General features: G+C 34.5%; 1 protein-coding gene and 1 pseudogene across 3 annotated transcripts in view; both read right to left on the bottom strand.

Moving 5' to 3' along the window:
* The window catches only part of DNAH12 (dynein axonemal heavy chain 12), a 221,142-nt gene that overhangs the window by 145,448 nt on the left and 59,362 nt on the right, over positions 1-16,332 (bottom strand). For 2 of the 3 annotated variants that reach the window (XM_023620217.2, XM_070237332.1), the window contains 4 exons: positions 12,011-12,136; positions 10,925-11,059; positions 10,388-10,581; positions 9,613-9,856 (listed from right to left, as the gene is read on the bottom strand). In XM_023620217.2, the coding sequence (XP_023475985.2) occupies positions 9,613-9,856; positions 10,388-10,581; positions 10,925-11,059; positions 12,011-12,136 (699 nt within the window). The remainder of the gene's footprint in view (positions 1-9,612; positions 9,857-10,387; positions 10,582-10,924; positions 11,060-12,010; positions 12,137-16,332) is intronic. The other variant, XM_070237333.1, reaches the window with a different exon arrangement.
* LOC102149020 (non-POU domain-containing octamer-binding protein pseudogene) lies at positions 3,225-4,642 on the bottom strand (annotated as a pseudogene).

Here is a 16,332-nt window from a genome sequence, read left to right as displayed (position 1 = left end):
AGTACACACACACACACATAATGTGAATGGGGAAAAAGTCTGCACCAAAATGCCAAACAAAACTTTTGTTTGGAAATGAAAATTAAATATTTAACAAAAACACTTAGATCATCATTCTTGATATTGACATTAGAACATTTTCTTTAAAATCAGGAACAATATAAGGATACCCATTATTACTACTTCTAATAAATACCGTATTGTCTCAGCCAGTGAAGTAATATAAATAAATAAAAGATATAGGGAAGAGAAATTTAAAAAAACAAAACTGACACTGTTCACAGATTATTGTCTATGTAAGTGGTTGGATATTAAATTAATATAAAGAAATTAAATAGAATTTCTACATACCAGCCACAGATAGAAAACATAATTAACAAAAAGATCAATTTACAATAGTAATAACAAAATAAAGTACCTAGGGATAAATCACACGAAAGCTGTGAAAAGCTATTTTAGAGAAACTATATAACTTCATTAAAAAATGTTAAAGAAAATCTAAATAAATAGAGAAGCATACATGTGCTGATAGATTCATTATCATATAAATGACAGAGGGTTATTATCCAGAATATATTATAAAAATTCCATAAATTAACAGTAAAAACAACTGAAACAATGGCAAAAAAACAGTCAAAAGGCATAAATAAGCATTTCACAAAAGAAGAAATAGGAAAGGCAAGTAGAATATAAATATTATGGGGGCAGGGATTTTTGTTCATATGACTACAAGAAGGAAAATCAATAAATTAGGTAAGCAAGAAATAATATATAGCAGTGAAAATGAAGTAACAATAGTTACACCCAAGAACATGGATGAGTCTGAGAAACATAATGTTGACTGAGAAAAAAATCAAGTCTCAGAAGACTACATATAGATGATATATTTTTATAAATTGTTATATACAGATGTGATAAAACCAAAAAAGCAAGGGAATTACAAACAGAATTTTTTTTAAAAGATTTTATTTTTCCTTTTTCTCCCCAAAGCCCCCTGGTACATAGTTGTGCATTTTTAGTTAAGTCCTCCTAGTTGTGGCATGTGGGATGCCACCTCAGTCTCAGATGTCAGACTGACACTGTTCACAGATTATTGTCTATGTATAGTGGTTGGATATTAAATTAATATAAAGAAATTAAATAGAATTTCTACATACCAGCCACAGATAGAAAACATAATTAACAAAAAGATCAATTTGCAATAGTAATAACAAAATAAAGTACCTAGGGATAAATCACACGAAAGCTGTGAAAAGCTATTTTGGAGAAACTATATAACTTCATTAAAAAATGTTAAAGAAAATCTAAATAAATAGAGAAGCATACATGTGCTGATATCCCCGCCCAGGTCCATGTCCCCGCCCAGGATTCCAACCCGCAAAACCCTGGGCCCCTCAAGTGGAGAGCGCGAACTTAACCACTTGGCCACGGGGCCGGCCCCACAAACAGAATTTATGATACACTTATGTTTAAGGGGGACTAAAGGGGTAAAATAGGGAGAAGGAATATACAGAGAGATGCAACAGCACTGATAATCTTCTAATCTAAAAATGAGAGAAGGGTTCATGGGTGTACATTTTCTTGTTATACTTCATAACTTACATATTTGTTACACATATTCTTCAAGTATTATATAATTAAAATGTGTTAAGAAAGAAAGATAAAGAAAGAATACTTACCATTTCCTCTTTCCAATCCAATTCAAAGCCCATCAAAATCATGCTTATACTTCTGGTCATCTCCTTAGTTAAGCCTTACCTGTTCTCCAAATGACAAAATAAATGCTCCATGCCATTTCTCTCACAAGATACAGCTATCCTCTACCTAAGAATTTCTTCATGTGCCTTATTACAACCAGTTGTTCACAGCCTATTTTTCTGACCATCCTGCATTCCTCTTGAGGGGCAAAAGTCAATTTGAGTGACATGAACAAGAAAGATATTGAGCCAGAAGACTCTAGCCAACGTCAATGTCCAAGCCAATTAAGCAAGAAAAATAAATAAAAGGCATTTAGACTGGAAAGGAAGAAGTAAAACTCTATTTTCAGATGACGTGATCTTGTATATAGAAAATCGTAAGGAATTCATTTAAAAACTGTTAGAACTAATAAGTGAGTTTGGCAAGGTTGTAGGATACAAGATCAATATAGAAAAATCAATTGTATTTCTATAAACTAGCAATAAAAAATCCAAAATTGAAAGGAAGGGGAAAATCCCATATACAATAGCATCAAGAAGTATAAAATACTTAGGAATAAATTTAATAAAAGAAGTGCCAGACTTGTACACTGAAAACTACAAATCATTGTTAAAAGGAATTAAAGAAAATCTAAGTAAATGGAAAGACATCTCATGTTCATATATTGGAAGAATTAATATTGTTAAGATTGTGATACTTCCCAAGTTGATCTACAGATTCAATACAATCCTTATCAAAATCCTAGAGTCCTTTTTTTAAGATTAAAAATGCATTTTAATAAGTTGATGCTGCATTACTGCTCCATTTTTCAGAAAAAATTCCAAAGTTATCAGGAAAAAATAAAGCATGATACATCCGTAAAAAATGCAGAGCATAACTAACTAAGATAGGCACAGCTAAGAGCTGCTGTCAGATCTTCAGCATACAGCAACCTTGTTCCCAAGGTTATACTATGCCTATCAAGAAAAGCTATAAACAGCAATATTATAGACATAAAAGGGCCATTCTTGGGTTGTCTTTGCCCAAGAAAAATGTGGAGGTAAGTGAACACAGGATTTTTTTTAAAGATATACTAAATTAAAATTTCTAAGAGAGTTCATTTCTTCCTTAGGACATAAAGGGGTCATGTATGGGATACAACAGAATCTTATTTATGTATGTTGTCTGTGACCTCTGTGAACATCTGCTTGAATTCTCACCTGGGAGTGAATAGAACAATGGATCTAAGGTCATTAGGGGATATTTGATTTTTGTGGTATATGTGGCAGCGTCTCTGGGTTTAGTGGGTATAAAAATGAGAAGGCAAGGAGAACCGAATGGACAAAGAATGGAAGGATCCAGGTTAATAGGGCTCTAACAGGATCCACAATGCCATGGTTCCCCCTAGGTCCTCTACAATCACATGAGACTTAAGAATGCACCACACAGATTTGATCAGTTAAAAAATATACCACACAGAACTGATTGTTAAATACCACCCCCTCATTTCCTTCTGCTTCCAGCATACTCCCCAGGGTAGTACAGGCAGGGAAGACCTAACTATTGGGAGGAATTTCTAATACTTTTCCAAGGTAGAATTCTGGCTAGTCCAGAAAGGGCCCTTCTTTTAAGAATTTTTGGAAACTAGATGCTGTAATTTTATTAGTATCAGTGATGTCTGGAACAAATTCAGCTCCAGGGGCTGCATAGTTGAATGCCGCAGAGGTTCCACCAATTGCTCCAGTTTCTTCTATTGTAGCAGCTTGGCCAAAGCAATCACTTGTGGGTGGGGTCAATCTCCAGGTTCCATCAGCATCACAGCAGCAGGTCCTAGTGGAGCTGGGGTACCAGCTGGCACATGACTAGGTGGCATGGTACCTCTATTGTTTATGCCCACAGCACCTTCCATTGCCATGTGGCTCCTCCATATCTCTAGCATCACGGAAGGTCCCGTTGAATCCCTCCTCCTGTCATTGCATCATTTTTTCCTGTTGCCGCTGCAGCTCTTCCTCATGACACCTGTACTCCTCCTCCTGCCTGAGCTCCAACTGCTTTTGTTTTTGCACGTCTTGGTTGTGCAGCTCATTCATCCTCTGAAGTTCTTGAAGCCTCATCAAATCCTGCCTCATTAGCATGACCTGGTGCTTGTAGTGGGCAGCCTCCATCTCCATCTCCAGTTTGCCATGAGCTTTCTTGATGTTGAGGTCCACTTGTTCCTGCTGCTGCTTCTCTATCTCATTGAATGCCTTCCATCACATTGGCATACTCATACTCAAAAGAGCCAGGCTGTGCAAATCTGGGTGGCCGTTCTCACTCCTTGTGAAATTGCTAGTTCTTTATAACCAGCTTCTCTGGAAGTCCCTCTTCATCATCTAACTGGTCCATGGGCTCCATAGTCACAGGCTGAGGAAATGTGGTTAGCAGTCAGGAGCCTTCACTGCATCTGTCCAGAGTTTTGCCAGCAGATGGCTTCCCTGAGAACTCAACCTTGCCTTTTCCTGAGGACCTTCCTCAATCATGCATTATGATTATAGCCCTCTCCACCTGCCCAATACAGAAAAGGCTTCCTTCAGCAGTTGTTGGACACATACTGAGGAAGGTTTCAGAACATAAGGGATGTACTATGGCCAGCCAAGCATACATTTAGCTGCTTTCCATGGAGTAGCATGTTGTCCAACTCCACTCTGGCAATCTCTGCTAGGCTTTATGTTTCCAAACAAATAAGGATGAAGCCCTTGTCCTTATGAATGAAGGCTTTGCCTGCCTTCCCATATTTCTCAAACAGTTTCCTCATTTCCTCCTCAGCAATGTCAAGAAGAAGATTCCCCATAAAGAGATGGTTATATTGGGGCATAGTGGTTAGGTAGTGGTTAAGTTCATGTACTCTGCTTTGGTGGCCTGGGGTTCGTGAGTTCACATCCCGGGTGTGGACCTACACACTGCTCATCAAGCCATGCTGTGGTGGAATCCCACATACAAAATAGAGGAAGACTGGCACAGATGTTAGCTCAGGGCTGATCTTCCACACAAAAACAAAAACGAGAGAGAGAAAGCAAGATGGCTATGCTGTGTGAGGGTCTTCTCTCCTGGTTTCCTAAAGTTCTTCAGGCCAACAAACAAGCCTTCATTTTGGCTGCTGGCCTGTTGCCCATTTGCAAGTATTGGCAGTGACAGTGGCTGCTGCTATTACTGCTGATGGTGATGCTAATGATGCTCCCTTGGAACAAGGTTTTGCTTCTCCAAGTTAAAAGTTTCACTGCCTTGAATTTTTGTAGCCTTCTACCAACTGTTTTTTCTCCTCAGAGTAATGGTGATGCTACATGGCCTCCACCATACCCCCCAGCTGCCTTTTTTTTTTTTGCACAAATTAACAAGCTGATCATAAAATCCATATGAAAATGCAAGGGATCCAGAATAGCCAAAACAATCTTGAAAAAGAAGAATAAAGTTGGAGGATTCACACTTTCCAATTTCAAAACATATTACAAAGCCATAGTAATCAAGACAATATGGTGCTGGCAAAAAGTTAGACATACAGATAGATGATGCAATAGAACTGAGAGTCTAGAAACAAACCCTCACATATACAGTCCACTAATTTTCAACAAAAGTACCAAGACAATTCAATGGGAAAAGAACAGTCTTTTCAACAAATGGTGCTAAGACAACTGGATATCCACATATCCTACCCCTACCTCACATCACACACGAAAATTAAATCAAAATACATCAAAGACATAAATATAAGAATTAAGAGCATAAAATTCTTAGAAGAAAACATCAGTGTAAATATTCATGGATTAGGCAATAGTTTCTTAGATATGACACCAAAAGCACAAGCAACAAAAGAAAAAATAGATAAATGAGACATCATCAAAATTAAAACCTTTTGTACTTTAAAACATACCATCAAAAAAATAACAGGACAATCCACAGAACAAGAGAAAATTTTTGTAAATCATAAACCATATATCTAATAAGGAACTTGTATCTAGAATACGAACAATTTCTACAATTAAATAACAAGAGACAAATAACCCAACCTAAAAATGGGCAAAGGGTCTGAATAAATATTTCTCCAAAGAAAGCATACAAATGGCCAAGAAGCACATGAAAAGATGCTTAACATCATCAGTCATCAGGCAAATGTAAATAAAAACCACAATGAGATACCACTTCACACCCACTGGAATGGCCATAATCAAAAAGACAGACAATAACAAGTGTTGACAAGGATGCAGACAAGTTGGAACCCCCATGCACTGCCAGTGGGAATGTAAAATAGTTTGGAAAATAGTCTAGCAGTTCCTCAAAAAGTTAAACATAGATTTTACCATGTGACCCTGCAATTCCACTCTTATATATACACCCAAAAGAAGTGAAACATATGTCCACACAAAAATTCCTACATGAATATTCATAGCACCATTATTCATAACAGCTAAAAAATGGAGACAGTGCAAACGTCCATCAAGTGATGAATGGATAAACAAGATATGGTATCCATATAATGAAATATTACTCATCAGTAAAAAGGAATAAAGTATGATACATGTTACAACATGAATAAACCTTGAAAACATATGCTAAGTGAAAGAAGTAAGTCACAAAGGCTACATATCATATGACTTTTAAATGAAATGTCTAGAATAGATAAATCCATAGAGATAGAAAGTAGATTAGCAGTTGCCATGGCCTTGGAGGAGGAGGGAATGGAAAATGACTACTAACAGTTACAGGCTTACTTTTCGGAGTGATAAAGATGCACAACAGATGTTAATAAAAATTATTTAAAACTTGGGGAAAAAAGAAAAAAAGGTAAATGTCATATCCTTTCAATGTCATATGGGATACAGCGCCACCTAAGTAAAATTTAACTGTTTAAAGACTGTATTTTGTTCAACTCACTGTTTACTACTCAAAGACCCAGACTTTGCAAAATTACACGTTAACTTGTAGATTTCTGACCAGTAGAGATGCAAGTAATTTCTGTCTAATTAAAAAGATAACTCCAAATGTTATGGTTTATTGGCTTCTGTGACATTAACCAGCCTTATATCAATACTAACAATCTTTTTCTAACATTCCTTTATTAAATTGTCTATAAATACTCAGCTCCTCAAATGTTCTTTGAATCAGCCTTACCATCTTACTAGTTTGCTCATTAATTAATAAGTAGAATAAAATATTTGACAGGTTTATTTTTATCTTTGTATGAGAGTCATGTTTTCATTTTTTGTAAATGATAATTTAATAAAGTAATTTTTTAAAAAATTTGAGGACTATAGAACATCCGATTTTTTATTTTGACTAGTAAGGACTTTCTTTTTAACCTTCCATTATTTTTGCTTATCATCATATTCATCATTCATCAGAACATGATATAACATTCACTCAGTAAGTATTTGTTAAATAAATGAATTTTTAACACTTAAAAAGTAGAAAGAACCTACTCTCAAAGTGAATATATTTAGCCTTATTAAAAATTCAGTAGAAGGTTGGGGCCAGCCCCGAGGCCAAGTGGTTAAGTTCACACACTCTGCTTGGTGGCCCAGGGTTTCGCAGGTTCAGATCCTGGGTGTGGACATGGCACTGCTCATCAGGCCATGCTGAGGCAGCATCTCACATGCCACAACTGGAAGGACCCACAACTAAAATATACAACTATGTACTGAGGGAATTTAGGGAGAAAAAGCAGGAAAAACAAAAAAGAAGATTGGCAACATTTGTTAGCGCAGGTGCCAATCTTAAAAATGAAAAAAAAGAAATTTGGTAGAAGGTGAGAAGACAGAAGTTGAGTGTAGTACAGCTAGCCTGTGTGGAGAGCATCTCTGTAGGAGGCTGGAGAGGAAACACCAGGCTAACTCCATTCAACTGCTCAACAAGTGTTAATTACCTAGCACATGTGAGGCTCAGTTCCAGTCAGAGGAGACAGAATAGTGAACAACAAAAAAAATCATTATATAGTCCTTATTTTTCCTATTTTGCCATTTACCAGTAAAAACTTAATCATTAACTATCTTGGTCCATTGCTGTGGATTTATCTTTTAGAAGTATAAAGTATTAACTCCCTGTAATACTAGGAGTGAGGTCCTGAAAACTCTCATGGTAAAAAGAATATAAGGAAAATAGCACCAGAAGGAATTAACCAAAAATGAATATATGAAATTCATTATCAATTTTTCTACATTCATTTACAAATATTTGTTTAGCATCTACAATGTCCTAGTCATTATTGTTAATGATTAGGATACATCAATAAATTAAACAAAGATCCCTTGTACAAACTTTCAGTTATAAAATAAACAAGTCCTGGGGATATAATATTTAGTATGACGATTATAGTTAATAATACTGCACAGTTATGTGTTGCTTAACAATGGGGATACATTCTGAGAAATTCATCATTAGGTGATTTTGTCACTGTGTGAACGTCATAGAGTACTTACACAAACCTACATGGTATAGCCTACTACATACCTAGGCTGTATAGTACTAATCTTACGGGACCACCATCATATATGTGGTCTGTTGTTGACTGAAAGGTCATTATACAGTGCATGAGTGTATTGTATATTTGAAAGTTGCTAAGAGGATAGATCCTAAAAGTTCTCACCACAAGGAAACAAAATTTGTCACTATGTGTGGTGACAGATGTTAACTAGACTTACTGGGGTGATCATTTCCTAATATATACAAATATCAAACCATTATGTTATACACTTGAAACTAATAAAATATTATATGTCAATTATATCTCAGTAAGAAATAAAAGAACATTGCAGGCAGGGGTAAGAGCTGGAGAAAAGGCCCTCAGGCTGGAGGGTCTGCTTGTTTGAGAAATGAGGATGGGGGAAGAGTTGTCAAGGTTGGTGAAAGTATATATTGGTATAATCCATATGAAAAGTAATTTGACTATAGATTTTAACCATTTACTCTTCTGGCATTTACCTTGCAGTCACACCTTCACACACATGAAATTTTATACCAATATATAACATTATATAGATGTAAAAAAGAATGAAAAAGCTCTATTTACAATGAGAAAAGGTCTCCAAGATAAATTAATCAAAACAAAGGGGGATAATAATATATATAATATGCTATATTTTATACAAAAAGATGGAAGGATAAGGACATATATTCACACTGTTATATGTGTAACAAAATTCTGGAAGTATACACAAGAAAGTAATAACATTAATAACCTGAGTTATACTGGTGAGAAACATGAGGAGGAGACTTTTCAGGTGTATCTTTTTATATATTTTAAACGATGAAAATATATTAAATATTGAAAATAATTTTAAGGAGTTACTTAAAAAAATTCAGGTAGCTCATGGAATCTCTGCGAGTGCTAGGCACAGAGGGGAACAATGCTCAAAATCTCATCACAGAGTTTGCGCTCTGAGCATGCGGACAGTGGAAACTTGGCACTACCACTAGAACCACTGCCACTACTGCCTTGGGAAGTTGGAGGCATTATTAACTGTCAAAAAATTGTTATTATCATTCTTTATAAATGAGGAGACTGAGGCACAAGAGGCTAAATGTCTTGCCCAAGATATGCCACAACCAAGAGCAGAATTGTGATATAAAACTAGGTAATGTGACTCCAAAGCTTTCCCAGCTAACTGCTACCCTGTGCTACTGCCCTTGGTAGAGGCTAACTGGTCTGTCCTAAGAATTTTTTACCTTCTTTATATCACTGTGGTTAGTCGTTATAGTCTTTCCTAATTGTCAAGCATTGTTCTAGGAAGAGATTGATTTCGATGACTTCATCAGGAAAGAAAGAAGTATGAATTAAGTAATAAATCAAGTTTTCTAGATTCAGCTTCGGTTTTGTTTCCAAATCTTTCTATTTCTCCTCATTAGCACTTGATACACAAACAGCTCTACCAGGGCTTTCTAAAACGTCATTGAATGTGTTTGTACCTTAAAAGTTTTTATCTGCTCCATTACTGTAGAGCACATGGTAATAGTAGGATTCTCTTTTGGTTCTTCTTCAACTTTCTCTTCTCCCAGAGACCGTCTTTTTGCCGCCTTTCTTTTTTCTTGTAATTCCTTCTTTTGCTTCATTTGGAAAAACTTCAGTGTCTTAAAAATTTCTCGGGAAAATTCATCTACATCAGCTTCCATGCTTTCCCCATTAAGCTCCAAAAACCCTCCATCCATCCACCTGAATTGAAAGAAACAATAACGTTAACCTCAGAGACTTGCAGTGTGAAGGCTTAGAGATTCTTTGAGGCTAGACTCCTCTTTCATAAAGGAAACAACTGAGTGCAAGAGTGGGTAACAGTTTTTCTTAGTCACACAGGTAGAGCCGATGGTGGAGAGGGAAGACTAAAATCATCATTTCAGCTATGCTGCACGTACTAAAATACGTATCAGACTATAAACGGACGACTAGTAGTATCCAAATAAAATGCAGATTTGACTTCGTACTTCTAATTTTTAGCGTAAATAGTCAAATTAATTAATTGCATAAAAAACTAGAAAACCCAAGTGAGACTTTAGATATTATATTAGTAAGGTTAGGTGGTAGGTTAGCAACATTTGATGCGTCTCCTATGTGATACTTGGTTTTCTTTCAAATAGAGGAATAAGTCCAATTTTAAACACTTAGCCAACAACAACAAAAAAATCAAAATATGTTTTGCAAATCCTTCTACATTATTTGCATAATTTTTATTACATTATCAGAAATTACCGTTTTTCTGTTCGTTGCCACTTCAAAACTAAATTAAAAAACTTCTGATAGGGCTCAATGTTAACTTTTAATTTATCCAGTTCAGGATATTTTGTCAATTCCCATTTGAAAAGTTCCTCTTCTTTATTAATAAACTGAACGGCATCTTCAGATTCCTGAATACGTTTTTGTAGTTGTCTTACATCTGTCACATACTGAAAGCGGATAATTTTATCTCAAGAAATATCCAAGTAACGTTATAAAAATAAGATTATATGATACAGCATAGGCTATGTCCTTGCATTTATATAGCAACTTTAAATATCAACTTTACAACATTACTATGATAGAGAGCAAAAGGTATGGTTATGTCTATTTTACAAATAGAAAACTAAGTCACAAAAAAGATCACATAAATAGTACCAGTTCCAAGCCCAAGAGTCAGGCCCCTGTTTGCCATAGTAAGAACATGTTTTTCTGTATTTTTAAGTTTATGCAAATGTGTCCTGTATTAATATACACGCTTGCCATAGCTACCATCTTATATATTTATCAGACCTGTTGCATGCGGTCCAGTTCTGCAAATTCTGCAAACTCTTCCATGCGGCGTGATTCTTTTTCTAATTCCAAAATCAGTTTCTCTCTCTTGGCTATTAACTCATTTTCTTTTTTATGTTTAGCATACTCTATGAGCTTTTCAAAAGACAATTTGATTATGTTAATTACTTTGTTACAAAGGGAATAGTTATCAAATCAGAAATGTGAATGTTTTGTATGGTAATAAAAATCAGCACAGAAGTAAAAATGAGTACAAAAGTAAAACACTGGTTGACAGTAAAATGCAAAGAATGATAAACCACAAAGAAAAATTTTCTTAGATCTCCAAAGTGACTATAATAATTCTTATTTATTAATTAGATACTTTAACAGATTCCAGGATAATAATAAAAGCTACCATTTACTGAGCACGTGCCAGGTGTCAAGAACTATTAAACACCTTACCTACATCACCACAGGTATTATTCATCTCACTTCAAAGATGAAGAAATTCAGACTTACAAAGGGAAAGAGACATGTCCAATGTCACAAATTCAAGAGTCGGGATTAGAACTTTGGTTTATCTGACTGAAGTTCGTGCTTTTCATTACCATACCATCTCATTTCCTAATTTAGGAGAAACTGGTTTACATTAGGACTTTTTCAAAATCTGAACTATATTCTGTCTGATATAAAATCCTGAATTTGCTACTTCTTATCTCTGTGATACTGGGTAGGTTACTTAACTTCTCTGAGACCCATTTTTCTCATCTATGAAATGGGGAAAATAGGAGCACCTGGGATTTTTGTGAGTATTAAATGATTTAATGAATGGAAAGCACTGAGGGCAATGCTTACTATTATTATTATAAATTTATATAATAGTTCTGACTTCTTTAATGTCAGTTCCACTTCTTACCAGACCCTGTGAGTTAAGCCTAACAGCCTGTCCTAAGCCTGCAGGGCCACAAATGTCGCTAGCCCCAAACTCATATTGACACATGAAGTTACTTTTTAAAGGTAGATGGTAAGTATGTATGAAAATTAAATAAACATTGTGCTTAAAAATGCCAGAATACAAAAATACGTACTGAAAAATATATTTACCTCATCATTTTCATCAAAGATGGGATTTATTTTCCAAGGCCACATAAGGACAGTTGAATTTAAAGCTAAGTCTTCTTGAGGAAATAGAAAAACATCTAAAAAGTAACTCATTTGGCGTTTGGATTCCTACAAAAGAACCACCAGATACAATATATCATATAGAAAATCTAAGGCATTATGAAAAAGAGAAGAACCAACAACTTCCAACACTCTTTCAAATTTCAGTTTGACTCATAGTATTACCTATTTCATATCAGCCAAATTACCTGAGTATTTCAATAGCTATAGGATTATTTATTTGGCTTCATACCACACAATTGCAGACTTCAATACTGGAAATAAAGCTCAAAAGTTTTCATTTGCAGTTGACAACATAAAGGTACTCTTGATCCTCCTGGTATATGACTGAAAAAGGTGATCAAATATTCAGCTTTTGTCAGCAACTTTTTAAACTTTGGATTTTAAAGGATTTTACATTTTCATTGTTATGTATTTATTTTTGAATCTTGGTGACAAAGATTTTAACATCTTTTGTTTTGTTTTGCACCTTCAGTGACATTACCACCTTTTTTGCCTACTGTTAGCATATAGCAATTGTCCAGAAGAGATTAGGGGTGAATGGCAAAGAGAAAGAAAAAAGCCTTTAAAACCAACAGATTTACCTGAGTAGAGAAATTAAACATCTTTACTGCTATAGCTTTCATTGATCCATACGCAGTACTGTAATTTTTAAGAATTGAAATACAGACTCAAAGGGTAATTTAAGGTTTTTGATTTGAGATATATATATGTGTGTGTATATATATATAATGTGCAAAATGTATTATATTCAAAATGCATTATATATGTATTATATTGCATGTAGAAATATAACAATAAAAATTGATCCTTGTAATTAATTATATTAATAGATTAAAGGAGAAAAAGCACATGATGGTCTCAATAGATGCAAAACAAAATGTTTGATAAAATTCAACATCCACTCATAATGATTTTTTAAAAAAGAACTAAAAGGGGACAGCCTGGTAGCGTAGTGGTTAAGTTTGCATTCTCGGCTTCAGCGGCCCGGGGTTCATGGGTTCAGATCCCAGGCAGGGACCTACAAACCACTCATCAAGCCACGCTGTGGTGCCATTCCATATACAAAGTAGAAGAAGATTGGCACAGATGTTGGCTCAGCCACAATCTTCCTCAAGCAAGAAGAGGAAGATTGGCAATAGATGTTATCTCAGGGCCAATCTTCCTCACCGAAAAACAAAACAAACAAAAAAACTAAGGAAATCTGAATAAACTATAGACCAAAGAAAACTAAAAGAAGAAAACTTACTTATCTGATAAAGGTATCTATAAAAAAAAATCTACAGCAAATGTCATACTTAATAGTGAAATCTTGAAAGCTTTCTCTTTGAGATTGGGATCAAGATGACCACTATTCACCATTGTACTAGAGATCTTAATCAGTCCACTGTAGCAAAGAAAATAAACAAGGTTTGGAAATGTGTAATGTTTGATGAGGACAAAAGCAAAACTCATTATTTGCAAGTTATATGATGGTATATGTACACATTCCAAAAGAATCCTCAGATAAATTATTACAATTAGGAAGAGAAATAAAAAATAAATAAAAATTTTAAAGTTAAAATTTTTAAATAAAGAAAAAATTTTTAAATTAATGATAGATATTAATTTCTATATAAAAATAAACTTTATATTATAGCCCAAAGCATAAAATAAATATCTATGAGTCCATACTGATATAAATGAATGATTGAATAAATTAATAAGTGGGAGAGAAGAGACAAATCTCCAAAGAGGACATTATGGAAAGGGGGAGAAAAAGAATAAAGAGACCTGATAAACACCACTTCAGTCTGGTGATCAAGGTCAACATCAATACTTATCAGTCACGTTGATAATATGTACCCTTGATATGATGTGATGAAAATAGCACTTTACTTTTGTGATCCTCCTTCCAAAAACCCACTATCCTAGTCTAATCATGAGAAAAATATTAGACAAATTTCAACAGAGGGCCACCCTATCATACACCTGACCAGTACTTTTCAACATTGTCAAGGTCATCAAAAACAAGGAAAATCTGAGAAACTGTCAGAGCCAAGAAGAGCCTAAGAAGACATGACAATTAGATATAATGTGGTACCTTAGATGGGTTCCTGGAATAGAAAAAGGACATAAAGTAAAAACTAAGGAAATCTGAATAAACTGTGGACTTTAGTTAATAATGTATAGATATTGGTTTATTAATTGTAACAAATGTACCATACTAAAGGTAACATACATCCTAAGATGTTAATAATGAGAAAATTGGGTGTGTGTGTTGGGGGGAGTGTAATATGGGAACTCTGTACTATCTGCTCAATTTTTCTGTAAATCTAAAACTGTTCTGAAAAATAAAGTTCATTAATCATTTTTATAAATTCATTGTATTCTGTATTCAAGTAACAAAGAGAAGATAAAATTTAAAGATATCACTTAACATAACAGTAAAAGATATTAAGTACCTGAAAATATACCTAACAAAAGATGTACACAATCTCTAAAGAGAAAATTATAAAATATTGAGAGATATTAAAGAAGAGGTAAATAAATAAGATATATTATGAATTGGAAGCCTTCATATTGTAAATCTGCCAATTCTCTCCGTCTATTTAATGCATTTCCAATCAAAATCCCCAGAGATTTTTGAAGAATGTGAAAAACTGATTCTAAAATTTATATTGGAAAGACACTAATTCTCTAAATTTACTATCAATTTGAGCCAATCTCAATCAAAATTCCAAAAGGTTACTTCACAGAATGTGATGAGCTAACTCTAAAATATATGAAAATGCTAAGGGCCAAGAACAAGCAAGAAACTTGGTGAAGAAGAGTGGGAGGACATGCTCTAACACGTATCAAGACTTATTATTGCTACTACAATTAAACTGTTGTAATTAAGTCAGTATGGTATTGCTACAAGGATAGACAAGAAAGTCAATGAAACAGAATATAATGTCTTAAAACAGACCCTCACATATGTGGACGCCTAATACATGATAGAGGTGACACTGCAGAGCAGTAGGGAAGGGATAATCTCTTAAATAAATACATAATTGCTCATCTATATGAAAAAATAATTAAATTAGATCTCACATCATTCACAAAAATAAGATTCCAGGAGGACTGAAAATATAAACCTGAAAGGCAAAACCTGAAAGGCTTTTAGAAAAGGATATAAGAAAAAAATCTTGATGACCCTGGGTAGGAAAGGATTTCTTAAACAAGACACAGAAAGGACTAGCTATAAAAGAAAAGATTGCTCCATTTGATTGCATTGAAATTAAGAATTTTTGTTCGTCAAAACACCATTAAAAAGTTAATGTAAATTACAGAGTGAAGGAAAGGATACCTATTGACGATATATTCAAAGGTACTACACTGAACTATACACTTAAAAATGGTTAAGATGATAAATTTTATGTTATACATATTTTTTCACAATTTTTAAAAAATCTATCACCAACAATAAGAAAAAGACACACAACTCTCAAAAGAAAAATGGGCAAAAGACACATACTGGTAGTTCACAAAAGAGGAACTCCAAATGGTCAACAAGCATAAGAAAAGTATTCAAATTCATTTATTTTCAAGAAAATGCAAATTAAAAATACAATGACCTCAGGGCCAACCCCGTGGCTGAGTGGTTAAGCTTGTACACTCTGCTTCGGTGGCCCAGGGTTGCACGGGGTCAGATCCTGGGCACGGACCTAGCACCGCTCATCAAGCCATGCTGAGGTGTCATCCCACACAGCAGAACTAGAAGAACCTACAATTAGAATATACAGCTATGCACTAGGGGGCTTTGGGGCAAAGAAAAAAAGAAGAGTGCCAACAGATGTTAGCTGAGGGCCAATCTTTAAAAAATACATATATATAATGACCTCTACCCAACAGACTGACAAAATTTAAAATATCTCACAATAGCAAGTAGGGGCAAGGATGTAAAATAATAAGATTCTTATACACTGCTGATAGGAGTATAAAATTGTAACTATTTTAGAAAAGAGTTTTGCCTTAGCTATGAAAGGTGTAAATAAGTATATCTTAAAACATCTGGAAAAAAATGCATGAATATATGCACCAAGATACACATACAGAAATGTTCCCAGCAGTATTGCTGTTAGTAGAAACAACCCAGATATCCAGAACAATAAAATTAAAATAATAAATTACTGCATAGTTATACAGGAATACTAGACAGCAATTAAAATAAACTAAAGAAACAATGACATTACTAACACAATGTTGACAAGACGCAAAAG

Source organism: Equus caballus, chromosome 16, assembly GCF_041296265.1.
Source record: "Equus caballus isolate H_3958 breed thoroughbred chromosome 16, TB-T2T, whole genome shotgun sequence".
Lineage (NCBI taxonomy): Eukaryota > Metazoa > Chordata > Mammalia > Perissodactyla > Equidae > Equus > Equus caballus.
The sequence above is the reverse complement of the archived record's forward strand: the minus strand, read 5'-3'. Positions and strand labels throughout refer to the sequence as shown.